This window comes from Chiloscyllium punctatum, chromosome 32 (assembly GCF_047496795.1).
Source record: "Chiloscyllium punctatum isolate Juve2018m chromosome 32, sChiPun1.3, whole genome shotgun sequence".
In the NCBI taxonomy this organism is placed as follows: domain Eukaryota; kingdom Metazoa; phylum Chordata; class Chondrichthyes; order Orectolobiformes; family Hemiscylliidae; genus Chiloscyllium; species Chiloscyllium punctatum.
Window position 1 is genome coordinate 6,457,953 of NC_092770.1, and position 17,213 is coordinate 6,475,165.

At 38.2% G+C, this 17,213-nt stretch overlaps 1 protein-coding gene and 1 long non-coding RNA gene across 5 annotated transcripts in view; one reads left to right on the plus strand and one right to left on the minus strand.

The window, feature by feature from the left end:
* The window catches only part of LOC140458298 (uncharacterized), a 33,625-nt gene extending 27,088 nt beyond the window's left edge, over positions 1–6,537 (minus strand). The window contains exons 1-2 of the long non-coding RNA XR_011953469.1: positions 6,416–6,537; positions 834–1,002 (exon numbers count right to left, since the gene is read on the minus strand). This is a non-coding gene — a long non-coding RNA (uncharacterized lncRNA). The remainder of the gene's footprint in view (positions 1–833; positions 1,003–6,415) is intronic.
* A 739-nt stretch (positions 6,538–7,276) lies between these two features.
* The window catches only part of mdm1 (Mdm1 nuclear protein), a 29,142-nt gene continuing 19,205 nt past the window's right edge, over positions 7,277–17,213 (plus strand). For 3 of the 4 annotated variants that reach the window (XM_072551549.1, XM_072551551.1, XM_072551552.1), the window contains exons 1-4: positions 7,277–7,386; positions 9,620–9,734; positions 11,331–11,722; positions 13,958–14,086. In XM_072551549.1, the coding sequence (XP_072407650.1) occupies positions 7,369–7,386; positions 9,620–9,734; positions 11,331–11,722; positions 13,958–14,086 (654 nt within the window). In that variant the 5' untranslated portion in view covers positions 7,277–7,368. The remainder of the gene's footprint in view (positions 7,387–9,619; positions 9,735–11,330; positions 11,723–13,957; positions 14,087–17,213) is intronic. The other variant, XM_072551553.1, reaches the window with a different exon arrangement.

The window sequence follows — 17,213 nt, forward strand, 5'->3', positions numbered from 1 at the left end:
TTTTAAGAAGATGAAGTAATAGGAATGTTAGATAATTTAAGCCTTCTGGTTTAGATGAGTTTCTTCATTTTGCTGGTTGTAGGGACCTATATGTGAATTCAGTTTCACCAGCCCCAGTTTATATATTTCACGAACTTCCACTAATTCAGCACTGAACCAACTTCCTTTATAAAGCGGTTGGAAAGTGTAAATTACAAAGGAACCTAAATATCCTTGACAATAAGTTATTGACAACAAAAGGCAGATGCAACAAACTATTAGGAAGGATAATGGAATTTTATCCTTTCTCTCAAGACAATATGAGTGCTGGATTAATGAAGTTTTGTTTCAATCATACAGAATGCTTAGACTGCACCTGGATCATTGTGTGCAGGTTTGGTCTTTTTACCTCAGGATGTATATTATGGCCATAGAAGGACAGCAATGAAGATTCACCAGATTAGTTCCTGGGATGGCAGGACTGTCCTATGAAGACAGATTGGGAAAACTGAGCTTGTATTCCCTACATTTTCAAAGAATGAGAAGTGGTCTCATTGAAACCAACAAAATACTTGAAGGGATAGACACAGGTAAGATATTTCCCCTGGTTATGGAGACTAGAACCAGGAGGCACATTTCAAAAATAAAGAGGATGCCACTTAGGACTGAGATGAGGAGATTTTACTTTTACTTGGAGAGGTTGTGAATCTTTGGAATTCTCTATGCCAGAGGGCTGCAGAATCTCAGTATCTGAGTATATTTAAAACAGATATTGACAGATTTCTGATTACCATAGATATAAAAAAAAGTTATGAGGATATTATGGAAAAAATACATTAAAGTATTCAACTAACCTTTTAAATGATAGAGCAGGCTTGACAGGCGTCATGTTCCCATGTAAATATGCATGTTGTGGAAACTGGGAGACTGTTACACTGCTGCAGCAAAGGACCAATTTCCAGTCTGGGCTGAGGAGATGGAACTTTCTGATGCAGGTGTAGCTGTCTTGATACTGTGAACAATCTGTGCATAAAGGGATTGCATGTTAATTAAAAAAAACTTTTAACCATTATACATTTTTGTTTTTCTCACACTTCTAATACTTATTGCAATTGAAAACAACAGTGTTTTACCAATATTTTAAAAATGCATGTTCTTACTGTACAATTCAACATAGCCTCAGATTTCAGTAGTTCAGGGATTGCTATTCTCTTGAGCCTATTAAGTCTGTCACAACATAAATAAGGTCAGGTTACAGCTGGGTATGAGTTCACTGTTGTAGTGTCCTCAATTGTAGAGCCTACATTAAAGCTGATCGTCCTGGAGGAGTGCCAGGTGAGCTCCTAATATTATTCATTTTAATTAAAGCTGCTTTTAAAAATAAATACAGTTCTACTCAGAACTGCAGTGTAAACCACTAATGCTAAAAGTTCCAAAATTTGAAACTCATGATCATTACAAACCAACTAAATTCAATGACACTGCAACAGGATGAGGTTCAGCTGAGCAAAAATGTAATTAGAAGAGAAGTACTATTAGTACGGAATGTCTGGTCTTTCAATCCAGCTTTTAATCATTGCTTGCATACAGTAATTATAATTACAAATACAGAAAATCTGTTTTGAACTCCATATCTGGTGTAGTTCTGTTAAGCAGCCTCACTATTACCTAAATGGCTATAAATGTATGTTGTGAGCAGCCACCTGAATAAAACATCCATATTATTAAGTATCTTAAAATTAATTTTGAAGTTATTTCAATACCAGTATCTTTTCAATAGCTTTGGACATTATAAAATGCAAGAATTCTCAGGAAGTGGGAACCATTAGGCTCAATCACTGCGTTACATTTCAGGTTGCTTGGCCTATGCATGTTACCATTGAAACACAGAGTGCAAATGAGAGCATCTACTATAAATTAATTTACATTTAGTAACTATGATTCTATGAACTGACAGGAAAAATAACAGTGAGAAGTAAACTCATCAATTGGATTTAAATATAACAGTTTCTGAGTGGAATATGCACATTTTTAGCTTCTGTACATAATAGACCAAAATTATATAACTCTATTAAAAATAGAGGAAATTAAATTATGTAATTGAAAAATAAACAAAACTAAATTATACTGAGTTCCAGAAGTATAGCTACTAAATATTTAAATAGTTGTACAAACAAAACCATAAAATAATGCTCTTGACTGCAAAGAAAACTATGCTATATGTATATGGCCCCTAATTTGATCTTGCCCAGAAGTGGAAACATTTTCTCCATGTTTGCCTTATCAAAGCCTCTCATAATCTGAAAGACTTCCATTAGATCACTTTTCCATCTTCTCCTTTCTAGAGATAATATTGATTTGTAATATAACCACAATGCTGAATATTTAAAATACATTCACACCATTTATGAAAGCCTGATACTTATTTTCAAATGGATTTAATCTTAAATGTAGAATTATTCTAAAGGAAATAGCTGATTTTAGATTCTTAATTTTAACCTGAGCTAACAGTCTACTTCTTTTTATATGTTCGGCTGTCCTAATAGTATCTAACCTTAAAGCTGACTTCTAGGCATTTTGAGGGTTATTTTGGTAAAAAGGTGAAAATACATGCTGAATGGAATCTCTGTTATGAAGAGATACCTGTCTGAAGATTTGACTTTGATACAGAATTTTGGTAGTAATCATTGATTACCATTGTTGAAGTTGCCTGAGGGTGCAAAAATATAGATGTCTGCAGTATACGTTGGGCTCCATCCATCCAATTTTACTGAAGGTGTTCCACCAAGTTATTTTACCTGCTGCAGCCGCAACTGGAATCTTGAACCAAGAGAAGAAGAGTATTAACTGTAGCTGTCCTGGTCTCATGGTCCTTAACTTTTATATTACAGGGATATTTCACACAATGGCTCAGTGGTTAGCACTGCTGCCTTACAGTGTCTGGGACCCGGATTTTATTCCAAACTTAGGTGACTGTCTGTGTGGAGTTTTCATGTTCTTCCCATCTCTACAATGGTTTCCTCTGGGTGCTCTGGTTTCCTCCCACAGTCCGAAGGTTTGTAGGCTAGATAGATTAGCCATGGTAAATGTAGGGTTATGGGGATAGAATAGGAGGCTGGGTGTGGTTGGGATATTCTTTGGAGGATTGCTGCAGACTTGTTGGACCTCTTTCTGCATTGAAGGGATTCCATGAGTACCTTCTTTGATTTCAGACTGCAGCAGGTGACATCGACAATTTCCTGTTAGTTGTACATCGCTATATCCTAGTTTACTATATACCAACTAATCAGTGAAGTCTCAGAGGGTCTCTATATCAGAAGAAAAAGCTGCATTACTTTCCTAATCAACAGAATATGAAACAGGACCAGACAGCAATGGACTTCATCCAGTCGAGCACACAGTATGTCATGACCACCAGTATTCTAGTATATTGAAGAGAAAGAAAATCCACACTCTGAACATCCAGCTTATCATGCATCTCTATGGCTGGTGTTCATATCATGCTCTGGTTAACGCTACCGTCTTCATTTCAACCAGCCTGCCATGTTCCCAGCTGGCAACTAGGTGACCAAAACTACCATCTTCTGACATGGCTCATAACTCATTGTTGGGGTCATGGCACAGCTGTGATAGAATGAGAACCCCGTTACCAACAGAAAATTTATTGTGCATTTCTTTACCACAGTTATGACTGTGTTTCCAGGGTTATGTTGTGTACTGCAAAATTTGGTGATAATGAAAGATGGGCTAAACTGTCAGCAAGTTCAGGAAGACAGGAGGAACAAGAACGGCAGAAATAAAAGGAAGAATTTCCACTGTGAGCTGCTATGAAAGTTCCAAAAGATGTCAGCATAAGTCCCAACACTGAGGGCACCTTTATTATGTTCAAGCAGCTGGCACTTGCTTTATATTAAACAAAATGGTCTTCAGACTTTTCTCATTGTAGTTAGGTTTACCATAATAACATAATATGTCCCATAAGGTAAATATTGTAGTTTATTCTGCTCAAAGAGCGGTCCTTGGCTCATTGTCTGCTGATGCTTCATCAAGGGCCATTTTTCTTCGCAGTTTTGTTTTCAGTAGTGATTTGACAAGCTGTAATGCATTTTGCAAATAATGGAAGAAAAATATATTTGTGGTTATAACCATTACTTCTTAATGACAAAACACAAACATCAAATAGTTTTAGACTATTTTCTATTGCTATATTATTATTTTCCAAAGAGGTATCCTCATCCTGAAAATTTGTGGAAAATATTTTCATCCTCCAATGGTCAGCAGAATACAAAAGTCTCATTTTACAAAGTCTCACTGTAAATGTGAAAGGTGTCAACATGGCCCTACTGAATAATTCAACTTATTTATATCCACAGGTGAGTGTAACAAATTAGGAAAACTGTATCAGGAAATCTTGCACTGCAATAGATATGCAAAGATGTCAGTGACCAGTATTGAGATTTTAATTATAGGCTTTGATATTTGCAGTTTTGGGAAGCATATTTATATGAGAATTACCTAACATAAGGACACCACATCTTTCACATATTAACCAAATCAAATTAGTAATAGAATTAATTCAAGGATACAAATTTTAAGATAAAATTGAACACTTACAATTAAACAAACAAAAACACTTTTTGAATTACTTGTGGATTGTTCTAAAAATGTATAACTTATTGACAATCTTGAAGACTTATTACAGAATGATGCACAGCACGGTCTTTGCAACTAACATGATCTGTTTTACTTCATTTAGATCCTTTGTATGCATTTACTTTGCATACTTTTGTGATAACATTCACCATTGCCTGTAGGAATGATTCTGATTGAAAAAATGTTCGAATTAATTCTAGTAATAAAGCTTTATGTGACAAGAAAAAATATCAAAGGTAAGTAACCCAGCTTTCACATTAGTAATACAGTTTTCTTACAGTTCACCAACATTATGAATATTGTGTTGTAGACATTTTTAATCAACCTGTTAGGTGGGACTTTCCTGGCCACTGTGCCACAAAAGCTCCTAGAACGTTAACCTGGTGTTCAGGATTACCAATCCAGTGACAATATTACTATGCTATCAACTCTCTTTTTATTTTTAACCAACCTGCCCCATGTCTAGGGAAGCTGGGAATTGAAGCTAGACTTTATGGAACCTGCCAGAAAGAGGCACACTACCACTGTACCACAAGAGCTCCCAATACGTTATTTTAATCTATCTGTTCGGATATGTCTCTGAGGCTGATGGAACTTGAACCCAGATGTCCTGGCCCAGAGGGAGGGACCATATCACTGTACCCTCAATATCTTATTCTAAACAGATCTTGGTCATTAAATATTTAGAAACACACTCATAGTTGAATTGGAGGACAGAAGATAGTTTTGTTAATTTGTTTATACATCTTTTTAAACAGCATTTTATTAGTTTCCAATATTGAATAGTAAATTTGTCCTGTTGCTGGAAATAGACTTAGCACAGTAACCCGAGGAAACAAAAAAACTTTCTTCATCAAATAAAATTGTTATAAAATTCTAATTAAGAAATATACATCAAATATCAGATATTAATGACCAATTTCAATGCTCTATTACTTCATTAAGCATGTGACATAGCAGCATAGTAACCTGACGTATGGTTTCTTAATTTCATAGGACAGAACCTTATGGGTTTTGCAGAGATAGAGCTGGAAGTTGGACCAAGAGGAAAATCTGAGAGCCGCCACAAACATGATGAGCCAAATGGCCACCTCCTTAGCAGTAATCATTCTATGACTCTACACAAGAGTCTTTCATAGGATGGAGGCTCATGGAAATATATGCCTTAGAAGCAGGAGTGGACCATTCAGTCCCTCAAACATGCTTTACCATTCAGTGAGATCATGGCTGGTCTGATTGTGTCCTCTTCCCTTAATACCTGCCTAATCTAGCAACCTTTCAGTTCCTTGATAGTTAAGAATCTGTCTACATTCACCTTAAATATATTACATGATCTTGCTTCCAATGATCCAATGACAACTCTCTGGGAAACAGAGACTTACAAAGAATTTTGAGAGAAAAGTTTTCTCTTCAGCTCTGTCTTTCATGGAAGATTACTAACTCCTAAATTTGAATTCAGGGCTAACATCATGGATTGTGAACTATTTTAATGAGACAGAAAAGAGAGTGGCAACATATGGCTAATTTCTGGTATTTAGGATGCTCATCTGATCCACTACAGAAGTGCATCTGTAATTAATGTTCAATTGAAATGCAAAGCCCATCCTATCCCCATTATTGCTTCACTGCGTTTATGGTCAAATGCAATTGCTAGAAGGAGGCTCATGGTACAGTGAGTAGTGCCCCGGCCTCTGAAGCAGAAGTTAAGCTATTGCGTTCCACTCCAGGACCTGATGACAAAGGAAGTTACATAAATTACATGACAAAAAGGTTGAGAATCAACCTGCATATCCTTCCAACATGTCCATCCATGACAGGGAAATAAGAACAAGTCCTTAGCAGGCCACGCTATTGAAAGGAAGCTGGAGCCTCTACCATTACTTCAGATATCCCCATACCACAGCACGCGAGCTGTCACAGCGCACTTCTCTCCGAGTCAACTGTGAGTCATGACCACGGCCACAAGGAGCGCTGCTGAGACGGGGGCGGTGGGCCCTTTAAGAGAGAGGCTCTGCTTTCCGATTGGTTCAAAATTAGGTTCGTGTGCTCAGTGCGCCTGCGCGTGGCGAAGGACGCGGCTTTCGCCAAGGAAACGGAGAAAGCAACAGAGACAGGAGACGGACAGTGAGGGCGGGCGGGAGATACCGGGGACAGTGAGGGCGGGCGGGAGATACCGGGGACAGTGAGGGGGAGAGATACCGGGGACAGTGAGGGGGAGATACCGGGGACAGTGGGGGGGGGAGATACCGGGGACAGTGAGGGGGGGGGGAGATACCGGGGACAGTGAGGGGGAGAGATACCGGGGACAGTGAGGGGGAGATACCGGGGACAGTGAGGGGGGGGGGGGGAGATACCGGGGACAGTGAGGGGGGGGGGGGGGAGATACCGGGGACAGTGAGGGGGAGATACCGGGGACAGTGAGGGGGAGCGAGGGCGGGCGGGAGATACCGGGACAGTGGGAATTTCGGGGGGAGGGGTGTTAGATACTGGGGACAGTTGGGGGGGGGGGGGGTTACTGGCGATATTGGTGACAAGGCGCCAAACATCTCAGTTTCGGGGGGGGGGGGGGGTGGGCTGTGGAATAGAGGGGTTAGTGAACTGGGTGGGGGCCTGGTGGTATTGAACCTCTCAGGCAGGAGGGATACGGGGTGGGGGGCATGGGGATCTCAGTAAGGGGGAGGTGCCACTAGGATCTGAGAAACTGTGGGAGGGTCAAAAGGCCGGATTGCTGGGAACATGCCCTTGCACTTTAAGGTGAGTTCTCTCTCTGATCTTTTAATGTACAACAGTCGAATTTTAATAACATGCAGTTCTGCCAAAATTGTTGCCTGTGGCTTCCTCACCTCCCCTCTTCCTCACTCACTCCTTTTCCCCTCTTTCTTCCCCTGTCACTCTATCCTTCCACTATCTCCTTCCCAACTACCTTCACCCCACCACATCCTCCTATTTATGTCTCAGCTCCCCACCCACCCACCCACCCCAACATTCCTGATGAACCGCTTATGCCCAAAATATTAACTCTCCTGTTCCTCGGATGCTGCCTGACCTGCTGTGCTTTTTCAGTGCCACGCTTTGATCTCCAGCATCTACAGTCCTCACTTTCTGCTTTTCCTCTGCTTATGCAGTTTCCTCTCACTCACAGCCCTCCCCCTGCCATAAACCTCAATATCCCTCATCTCCTTCGTTCAACCCCTGCCTGCCCGCCCTCACCCCTTAACCTCTGACTCACCTACTCCCCCTCGTACCCCATCTCTCACCCTACTCATTCCATCCTTGAAATATTTTCTTCCAGTCCAGGCCCATTTATTTAACAGGTGTTAATGAAAATTCAACCTTTGTAAAAATGATTACAAAATCAGCTAATAGATGTGACCAAATAAAAATACAGTTCCAGTTCCCTTTTAAAACAAATTAAAATCAGTTCCTATAATCTGGCAATAACCACCCCTCAGGAGATGAATGTGATTAAAACCATTCGGATTAGGTAAGGATTCAAAGCTACATGCATTGTTGCTGCAGCACAGTATCTATAAATAAACACACCATCTGGCTGTGATTGCGCACTATTTGATGTTGAGTTGGATTAATTTTTCAAGGGCAATTGATAAAAGGTTACATCTGAATATTTTGCCTATAATTTGTTTAATTTCTATTCCACAAAATGAAGTAGTTGAGTCAGTTATATGGACAGAAAGTGAAAGTGTCCTCCATGATTTATTCTTATTACTGCCTAAACTAGAACCAGGAATATGAATGGATCAGGTATATTTAAATAGAAATTGTAATTTTAAAAAATAGCATCATGCTGAGTGTGATTTATAATTTGTTGATAGATTAATCACTATAGAGCTTGAATCAGTAGGATGGCTGGCCAGACTTAAGGATTTAAATAAATCATTACACGCTCCAGTATAGTTCTGAAAGAGGTCGTATTGTCTGATTTCTTGCCATTTGCACGTCAAGCTGTGGCCCTCCCACCTCTAACTACTCTGTGCATGTATGAGTTTCCTCGGCACAATATAAAGAGCAGTAATGTTCTCCCTACAATTTTCTGGGAGTCTTCAGGAATAGAGTTCTATGCCTGGGCATCCTTGGAATGCAAGCAGCCTTGGCAAAAAGTAGGATTGATAAACAGCACTAATGTAACATTTGAGAGAAGACTGAGTTTTGATGGGCATTGTGCAGTGGACAGTATTTGGTAGCACTACTTTAGTACATGTGTGAACCAGTAAACTGAGTGAATATGGCAGTTATCAAGCAAAATAATAACAACTGTAAGGAAGTGGCCATATTTTCATCTCTTGGGATCAGAGAGCACAGTCCTCAGATGATAGAAAGACTGCAGTTCACACTTCATGAAGACATCAGAGTGCATCTTTTGCAGATATAGAGAACACTTTTTATGGTGCCCTTGGGGGAAAGTAAAATCCTGTTTTTTTTTCTCTCCCTAATTTTGGTACTGCAGTTAGTTACTACAAACAGTCTGAAAAAGGAGTAAATGTGCTCCTTTGGGGAACCAAACTTTTATTTTTAAAAAAATGCAACAATGTTTGAAAATTCTAAATGTTTGATAAAAGTTTTGTGATCACTCCTTCAGGAATGCGAAGAGTATTGGTAACCATAGATATTCTATCCAGACCAGCTTACACAGCTTAAATGCCACCATCAAATAGAATCTAATCAATAATTTCTTACAGTGAGCAAGTTGATTGTGATGTTAGCTTGCATTACAATATTGACTACATTTCAAAAGTAATTATTTTAAGTGTGATGTAGTTTGGGATATGCAGATGTGAAAGAAACAAAATATTTTTTTTCCTTGCATCTCTTATAATTATCTTACAGTCAACCAAGAAGATGTATCCTTTTAAAGTCTGTTTTTGGCATATATTATGTATTGGATAGTTTTATGTTTCTTGAAAGAAAATGTTTGACTTTTCAGTAATTGACATCGAATTCAAATTATCTTGTCTGCCTTACTTCTTAGGGTTTAAGCGAATACAAACGAAATTTCAAATGGAACGACTCTCAGAGATCAAATTCTTCTAGTCCCCTTTCTAAGCAAAAAGTACCTTGGGCAGGTCTGCCTTCAGACCAGCTGGGTAAGCCTATTATACACGTAATAATTTTCAATAAACATTTAGCTGTAGGCGCTGCTTTTGTAACCAAAATAAGTTCACAATTGTCCAACTGAGAGTGTTAGACAGTAAAAACAAAGTGCTAACAATACTGATTGAACCAAGTAGTATCTATGATGAGAGAAAAAGAGTTAACACTTCATTAATAAGTAATTAAGTGATTCTTCCCTCTTTTTATCCCATGCTCCCTATAAATTTGATATTGATTTGGGATGAATTATATTGATGTTTGCTAATACCAAATATAGGAGTACAACAAATTATAAGGTAAAAGTGCAGGAGTTCAGAGACAGGTTGACAGATCATTGCAGGCAAACATGAGCCTATAGTTTTTGTATGAAATCAGCAGTGAGAAAAGTAGAACTAAAACAGCAATAAATTGGAGAAAGAGAAATATCAAAGCGTACCAGGATGCATTGATTTTAGAGGTGGGAATTTAAATTGAAAGACCATATGAAAGCTACCGATGGTTATAGATAGAAGTACAGTGACAAACAAATGATACTCAGCTGCAGAGTAATTGTTTTGGTGGAATTGGAATGTTGCATGCAATTATGGGCATCCAACTAGAGGCAGGATATGATGCTGTAAAGATTAATCAGAATAAAAGATTTTTTTAAAGAAAAGTTTGAATGTTATTTCTTCCTTGTATCACACTCCAACCATATCGATGCTGGAACAGAGGAAGTTACAATGGATCTAATGCAGGATTTTGAACATGTGCAGAAAAGTACATTTCAAAAGATAAAAAGCTAAATTGGAAAACAACAAAATATTATTTTAATCTTATATTTCATGTAGGTATCCCAAGGCACATTGCTGAAGTATCTCCAAAAATAAATTGTGTGCTGGGGAATGTGAGGCTTGTTGGAAATGTCATGTAAAACTTTAAAACTAAATTATGTCACGAATATTTAGTTTCAAAGAGGGGTTGATATTTGAAATTTTCTATTTAACCTGTTTAGAGTTACTATTACACACCTCTCAAGCAAGTAGGACTCAAATCTGAGTCTCCTAGTCTAGAGGTCAGGACACTACCATTCCACCACAAGAGACCTAAAACAGATTGACATGCAGGAATCAGTTCTAACAGGACAAGCACCTGCAGTGTCACAAATAGTCCTTGAAACATAACAATCAGCTGGTGGAACACAGTTGGCATCACACTCCCTTCTGAATTACATTCAGGAACAAAAATCAAAGATGATACTTCAGTTCAATACCACGGAGCCCTGCACATTTGGAGATGCCATTTTCCATATGAGACGATATTTGTCACTCAATTAACATTAGAAAAGCTGATACCTGGTCTTTATCGTATTGCTATTTATGGGAGTTTGCTGAGAGTGCACAAGCTGGCATATTTTTTACATTAGAAGGATGATGATGCTCTAGCTTGGTTCAAATATATTTAGCCATGACTGTAAGACAACTTGAGTCCAGTGGATATGTAATCTGCTGTATAAATGCAGTTTGTTTACTGAAGCAAAATCTGAAATCTGATTTTACAATTTAATTGATTATGATAAGGATTTTAACAAATATCTTTTTGTATTATAGGGAATACAAAGGAGCCAAATTTTAGCTCTAAGAAACGTGTGCCATACTACAGACCTCAAGCTTCAAAATCTTTTCAGTGGGACTGGAGCAGTGATTCAAATAGTAGATCGCATGAACCAGAACCCAAAATATCTGAACTAATGAAACCACAGTCTTCTGTTTTAAATGAAAGAGGAACTGAGAAGGCTGAAGAATACCAGGAAGACTCCAAAACTCCCAATGCTCCTCGAGAGCCTAAAGTTGCCAGATCACGGTCTGCGGACTGTCATTTGCATTCAGAATTAGAACCATCACTGGCTAGAGACAGGAAATTGGCTGCAGTTGTTCAGAAAGGAAAAGAAGACAACATGTCTTCTGGAAAAAAGAGTGGGGATAAGGCAGTTCATAATGGTGTAAGTAGGAATGACAATTAAAGTTTTATGCCACTTGTTTTTTAGTCTTCTGTACACTATATTAAATAACTGCTAAAATTAAATGTTTATATTTACAACTACCTTCTGAAAATATCAATAAGTTCAATTATTTTGTATTAATCTTTCAATTTGTTTTTAAGATCTATGAGGATGTCTATGTGGAACCATGTTACATTTACCACCTTATTAAGAAGTCAGTCTTTTAAAGCAATTGCACATTTTTTATAGAGGAATCATAGTACTAGTAGTTAATGGATTACAGCAGTCATTTAGAACATATCATGTTTTATTCCCTGCTGTTATCAGACTTTTGAATGGTTCTCTTAATGTTAATGTTTATTTCTCTCTCAACACCTTCTCTCCTACTGCAACACTGGATTCTGCACTCTATTCTGCTCCTTGATGCACTTTGTATGATACAATCTACCTGCATAGCATATTAAACAACAGTTTTCACTGTAACTATGTCCATGTAACAACAATAAATCAAAAGTCAAAAAAATCTTAACCTGATCTATTTCTCTGGCAGATATTTAGCCCTGGATGCAAACATATGCTTGTACAGAAAAAGACTAGACAGTGCAGTATGATTTTACTATCTCAGAAATGTACAGCTATAGAACAGTCATTTCTGGAATATGTAAAGAGAACAATTGATGCGAACAGAGCAACAAAGTTGCTGGCATGGTAGTTTATGATCGGTTAGTAACTGTGAACTGAGAATTATATTTTAAATCTTCAGTAACAATTGTTTTGTTTACTTATGTGACAAAGTGCAATATGAATTATTTAAAAATACATCATCAGCATACTGTTAGCAAGCAGCCCTAAGCAACTGAAAGTTAAATGTTTTCTCTAATATTCACCCACTCTCAAACTAATTTTAAGGGGCTGTGGATAATGGTATTGCAAAATACTTTTGCAATACAATTGCAAAACAATAAAACTGGTGTTTTGAAATTAAAATATACGGCACAGTTAGCACTTGTTACATTTATCCTGAATGATCCTAGCAGTCAGGTTAATTGCTGATTGTTATTGTTGTTTTGCTCTTATTATGCAATTAATGATTTAATGAGTCTTTAGAAAAACCAAAATAATATTTCGTAATTTATTTCTGTTCTGATAACAGTGAATAAATTACCTTGGGAATTAGAATATTTGTGGCAATACCTCCGATACCGAGGTTGAACTTTTCAGCCCACTGCATGTACGTTTGGTGCTGGGCAGTCCATTTAATCAGGCAAATTCCTTTAAATAATAGGATGCATATAACTGTATGAAATATCTTGATTTAATCTGGTCAATTTCCCCTCAAGATCACCATTGCTTCTTTGTTACATTGAATGCTGCTTTCCATTTACTCGCTGCCTTTACACATTCTTTCTCTCACCACATTTTCCACTCCAAACTAGCTCTCAAGTAATGGCATGTTGTGACTGCTCCAATTTCATTTCGCTGTTGTACCTTCTTATTGCATAATGTTTCCCAGTGAAGGAATTTCCTCGGCATTGCATAGGGCTCTGTCAAGACAGTTATAGTTCATGTGTTAACAACAATTAATTTGCTAAATGTACTCCTTTTGCCCATACTCTCATTAGCTGAATCATGTCTTGGTGACTGCTGTTTATTTTCGGCTTGACTGGGGCGGTACACCTGTCACACCGTAACGCAGGTGTCCTAAGGCGAGCTCAGGGAGGACAGAAACCTCCCGTGGAGCAGAAGGGCAAAATGTAGTGTTCAACACGAAGTGTTCAAATGTAGAATCCCTTTTGGTCGTGACTACATTAACTCCGAGCCATGCTTCTTGTTTTCCCTGTTAGCTGGTGAAACACTTTTCAGTTCAACGGAAGGAAAACTGTCATGTACACCCTGCACAGATGCAAGTCCTCTGTGACTGGTTTTCTAAAACGGGTGGAAGTAGGGAGTAATATTCGCTTAAGATTGATGTTGAAGTTGTGTAAAAGTATACTTGAAAATTATGAAAAAAAAAATTCAGTGTTGGAAGAGGAGTATTGTTAATGTTTGAGATCAGAAATAAAAAGAAAATTTAATTCCATCATAACATAACAAAAAATAACTTTTATCTTCCATACTGGTAGGTTCCATGTGTGGCTTGAATTCCCCATTTTTATAAATTAACTTTCATATAGCATGCTTTAAAATGAGAAAAGTCAGCACTAGGATTAAAGATGTTCTGCTTGTTATTGGTAGATGAGATTTAAGGAAACAGCACCACTGAAAACTGTACCACAGAAGAGTTTAAAAAAAAACTCCGAGTACCAGAGACAATTTGCTTGGAAAAGCCGGATGGACAATTCCCCATTACTGACTGCAGAACAGGTATAGTTTATCATTCTGTTTTCTGGTTCACAGAAAATTCTTGTTAGTAAATACCCAAGTATGGAAGTAATAAGTGAAAGTGCAAAAGCTGCTGAGGAAACTAAATTGTTCTCATAATATAATCTCCATTAGAAACATCTAACTTATCAAATGTTAAATTACTACAAATGTGTACATTACAACAAGTAATTATTTTAGCGTGGGGAAAATAAAATCTGAGAACTGAATGTGGGCAGCTGCAGGATTGTGTGTGGGAGAATGGGTTTTGATTCATCAGGCACACACATCAATACTGAGAGGAGCAAAGGAAGCTGTACCATTGGTATAGTCTTCATCTGAACCACACTATGATCAGTATTCTGGCAAATCATTAAATTGGAACTGTGGCGAGGACTTTAAGTTTTAAAAAAAAAAGTGTGGGGAGGGGGTGGAGAAGGGAAATGGTTCACATCAGGAGAGGTTTGGAAACTTAAATGAGGATTAGCACAATATATCAATATGAGTAAGAGTAAATAGGATGTGGCAGGAAGGGACATAGTATGTAAACATAAGAGTGCGTTAGTACATATTGTTTAAACCCTCCTCCCCACCTGTCAATTTAATCGAAGACAGATTTTGAAAACCAAAGACAAACAAAAGTAAAAGTTGAGGTAGTAGAAAAGTATATTGACGTAGGACAGAGTGTTTACAGTGTTGGGCTGTGCAGATTACATTTAGTGTCTCTCCTTGTCCTTGAGAAAATGCCAATGAGCTGCCACTTTAAACTGCTGCAGTACACTTGAAGTAAGTGTTCCCATGGTGTTTGAAAGGGAGTTTCAAAATGTTAACCTAGTGACAGTGAGGGAGCGGCATTGTAGTTGGTGTGTGGCTGTGAAGGAAATTTACAGGTCCTATCTCCTTATCCTCTAGACGGTAGAATGTATGCAAAGCTGCTACGGTGCTTCAGTGGTGGAGTGAATGGATGTCTAAGCTGGAGCATTAATCAAGTTAGTTGTTTTGTGATGAATGGTATTGAGCTTCATGAGTATTGTTGGAGCTGTCCTCATCCAGACATGTGGAGTGTATTCATAATCACAACCCTGATTAGTGGAATTAATGGTGGACAGGTTTTGGGGAGTTGACAGATGAATTATTCCCTTTAGAATTCTCACTCTCTCTGACTTGTTGTTATAGTCACAGTATTTATATAGCTGCCTAGATCAGTTTCTGGTCAATAGTAACTTCCAGGGTATTGATAGTGGGATATTCAGCAATGGTAATGCCGTTTAATGTCATGAAGATAAGGTAATATTCTCTCTTATTGGAGATGGTCATTGTCTGACACTTGTACGTTGTGAATATTACTTGCCACTTATCAGCTTGGATTTTGTCTAATTACAAGTCACATGACACCAAGTTGTAGTTCAGCAGGCTTATTTGAAATCACAAGCTTTTTGAGCACTGCTCCTTTGTCAGGTGAAGTGACAAAGAAGCAGCATTCTGAAATCTTGTGATTTCAGATAAATCTGGACTAAAACCTGCTGTTGTGTGACTTCTAACTTTGTCCACCCCATTCCAACACCAGTACCTCCACATCATGGATTTTGTCCAGGTCTTGCTGCATGCGAATACGGCAACACATATTGAGAAAAATGGTTTAGAGATAATCATCATGGTTATAAGATGAGCAAAGATGGAAAATAAATCTTCTAGATATACAATATTTAGAGAAGGCAGGCAAAATGGAAAAGAGGCAGCCCTGAAAGTAAAATTATGCATTCGGAGAAAAGGATTTTAGCTCAGAAAATCAAGAAACAGAATCAGTATGAGTGGAAATTAGCAATAACAATGGTTGCAAAACACTAGTGGGAGTGTTTTCTAGGCCCAATAATAATGAACATGGCATTAAGCAAGAAAATATTGGAGCTTGTCACAAAAATTGTGGGAAGTTTAATTTTTGTATATTGAACAAAGATATTTTTAGTCTTCTTGGTAGAAGACATGCATTATATACCTGAAACAGAGAATAATTCAGGGAATAAGAAGAGTAAAGAAATCAAATAATTTAAATCAGTGGAGAAGTATAAAGAGAATTCAAGGGACTAAAATCCGACAAATCACCAGGACCTGATGGCATGCATTCCAGAGTTTGAAAAGAAATTGCTGCAAAGGTGGCTGCGATCTTCCAATGTTTCCTAGATTCTGGAATGGTCCTAACCAATTAGAAGCTAGTAAATGTACCACTGCTATCACAAGGAAGGAGTGAGGGAAAATGAGGATCTAGAGGTCAGTTAGCTTTCCATCAGTCACATAATAGGTGCTGGAACCTAATATTAAAGAAATCTTAAAAATTCTCTTAGAAAGCTTCATTTGGTTAGAATACCTCAACGTGGTTTTAAAAAGTGGTAATCCTTTTCGACAAAATTCTTCGACATTTAAAAAAAATATAATTAGTATATATCTATTATGTTTGTCTTTTCCAAAAATAATCATAAGTTGCTGCACCAAACCTTGATCACAAAATAAGGGTTCACTGTGGACAATGCCATCTGTTAGCATGGATAAAGGATTAGTTAATGGACAGGGAGTAAATGTGTCGTCCCATTTCCGTATCAATCGGAGCAAATACTCAGATATACAGTCTGTACCTTCTGGCTCAGACACAGTATAGCTCTACCTTCCTCACCTTTCATTCCGAGCCCAAGAGAGAGTGCAATCACCCATGTACACAAGGACGAGAGTTCTCTGCCTTCTCTCGAACAGCAGATTCTTAAGGAATGATATAGTCACTTACAGGGAGCAGCATTCAAATAAGGCAACATTTACATTGATTGGGTGACTGATTCAATCCAAGGAGCAGGAGAATCGATGTTTCGGGCATGAGCCCTTCTTCAGGAATGAGGAAAGTGCCAAGCAGGCTAAGATAAAAGATATGGAGGAAGAACTTGGGGGAGGCACGTTGGAAATGCGATTGGCGGAAGGAGGATAAGGTGAGGGTGATAGGCCGGAGTGGGGGTGGGGGTGGGGGTGGGGGCGGAGAGGTCAGGAAGAAGATTGCAGGTTAGGAAGGTGGTGCTGAGTTCGAGGGTTGGGACTGAGACAGGGTGGGGGGAGGGGAAATGAGGAAACTGGAGAAATCTGAGTTCAG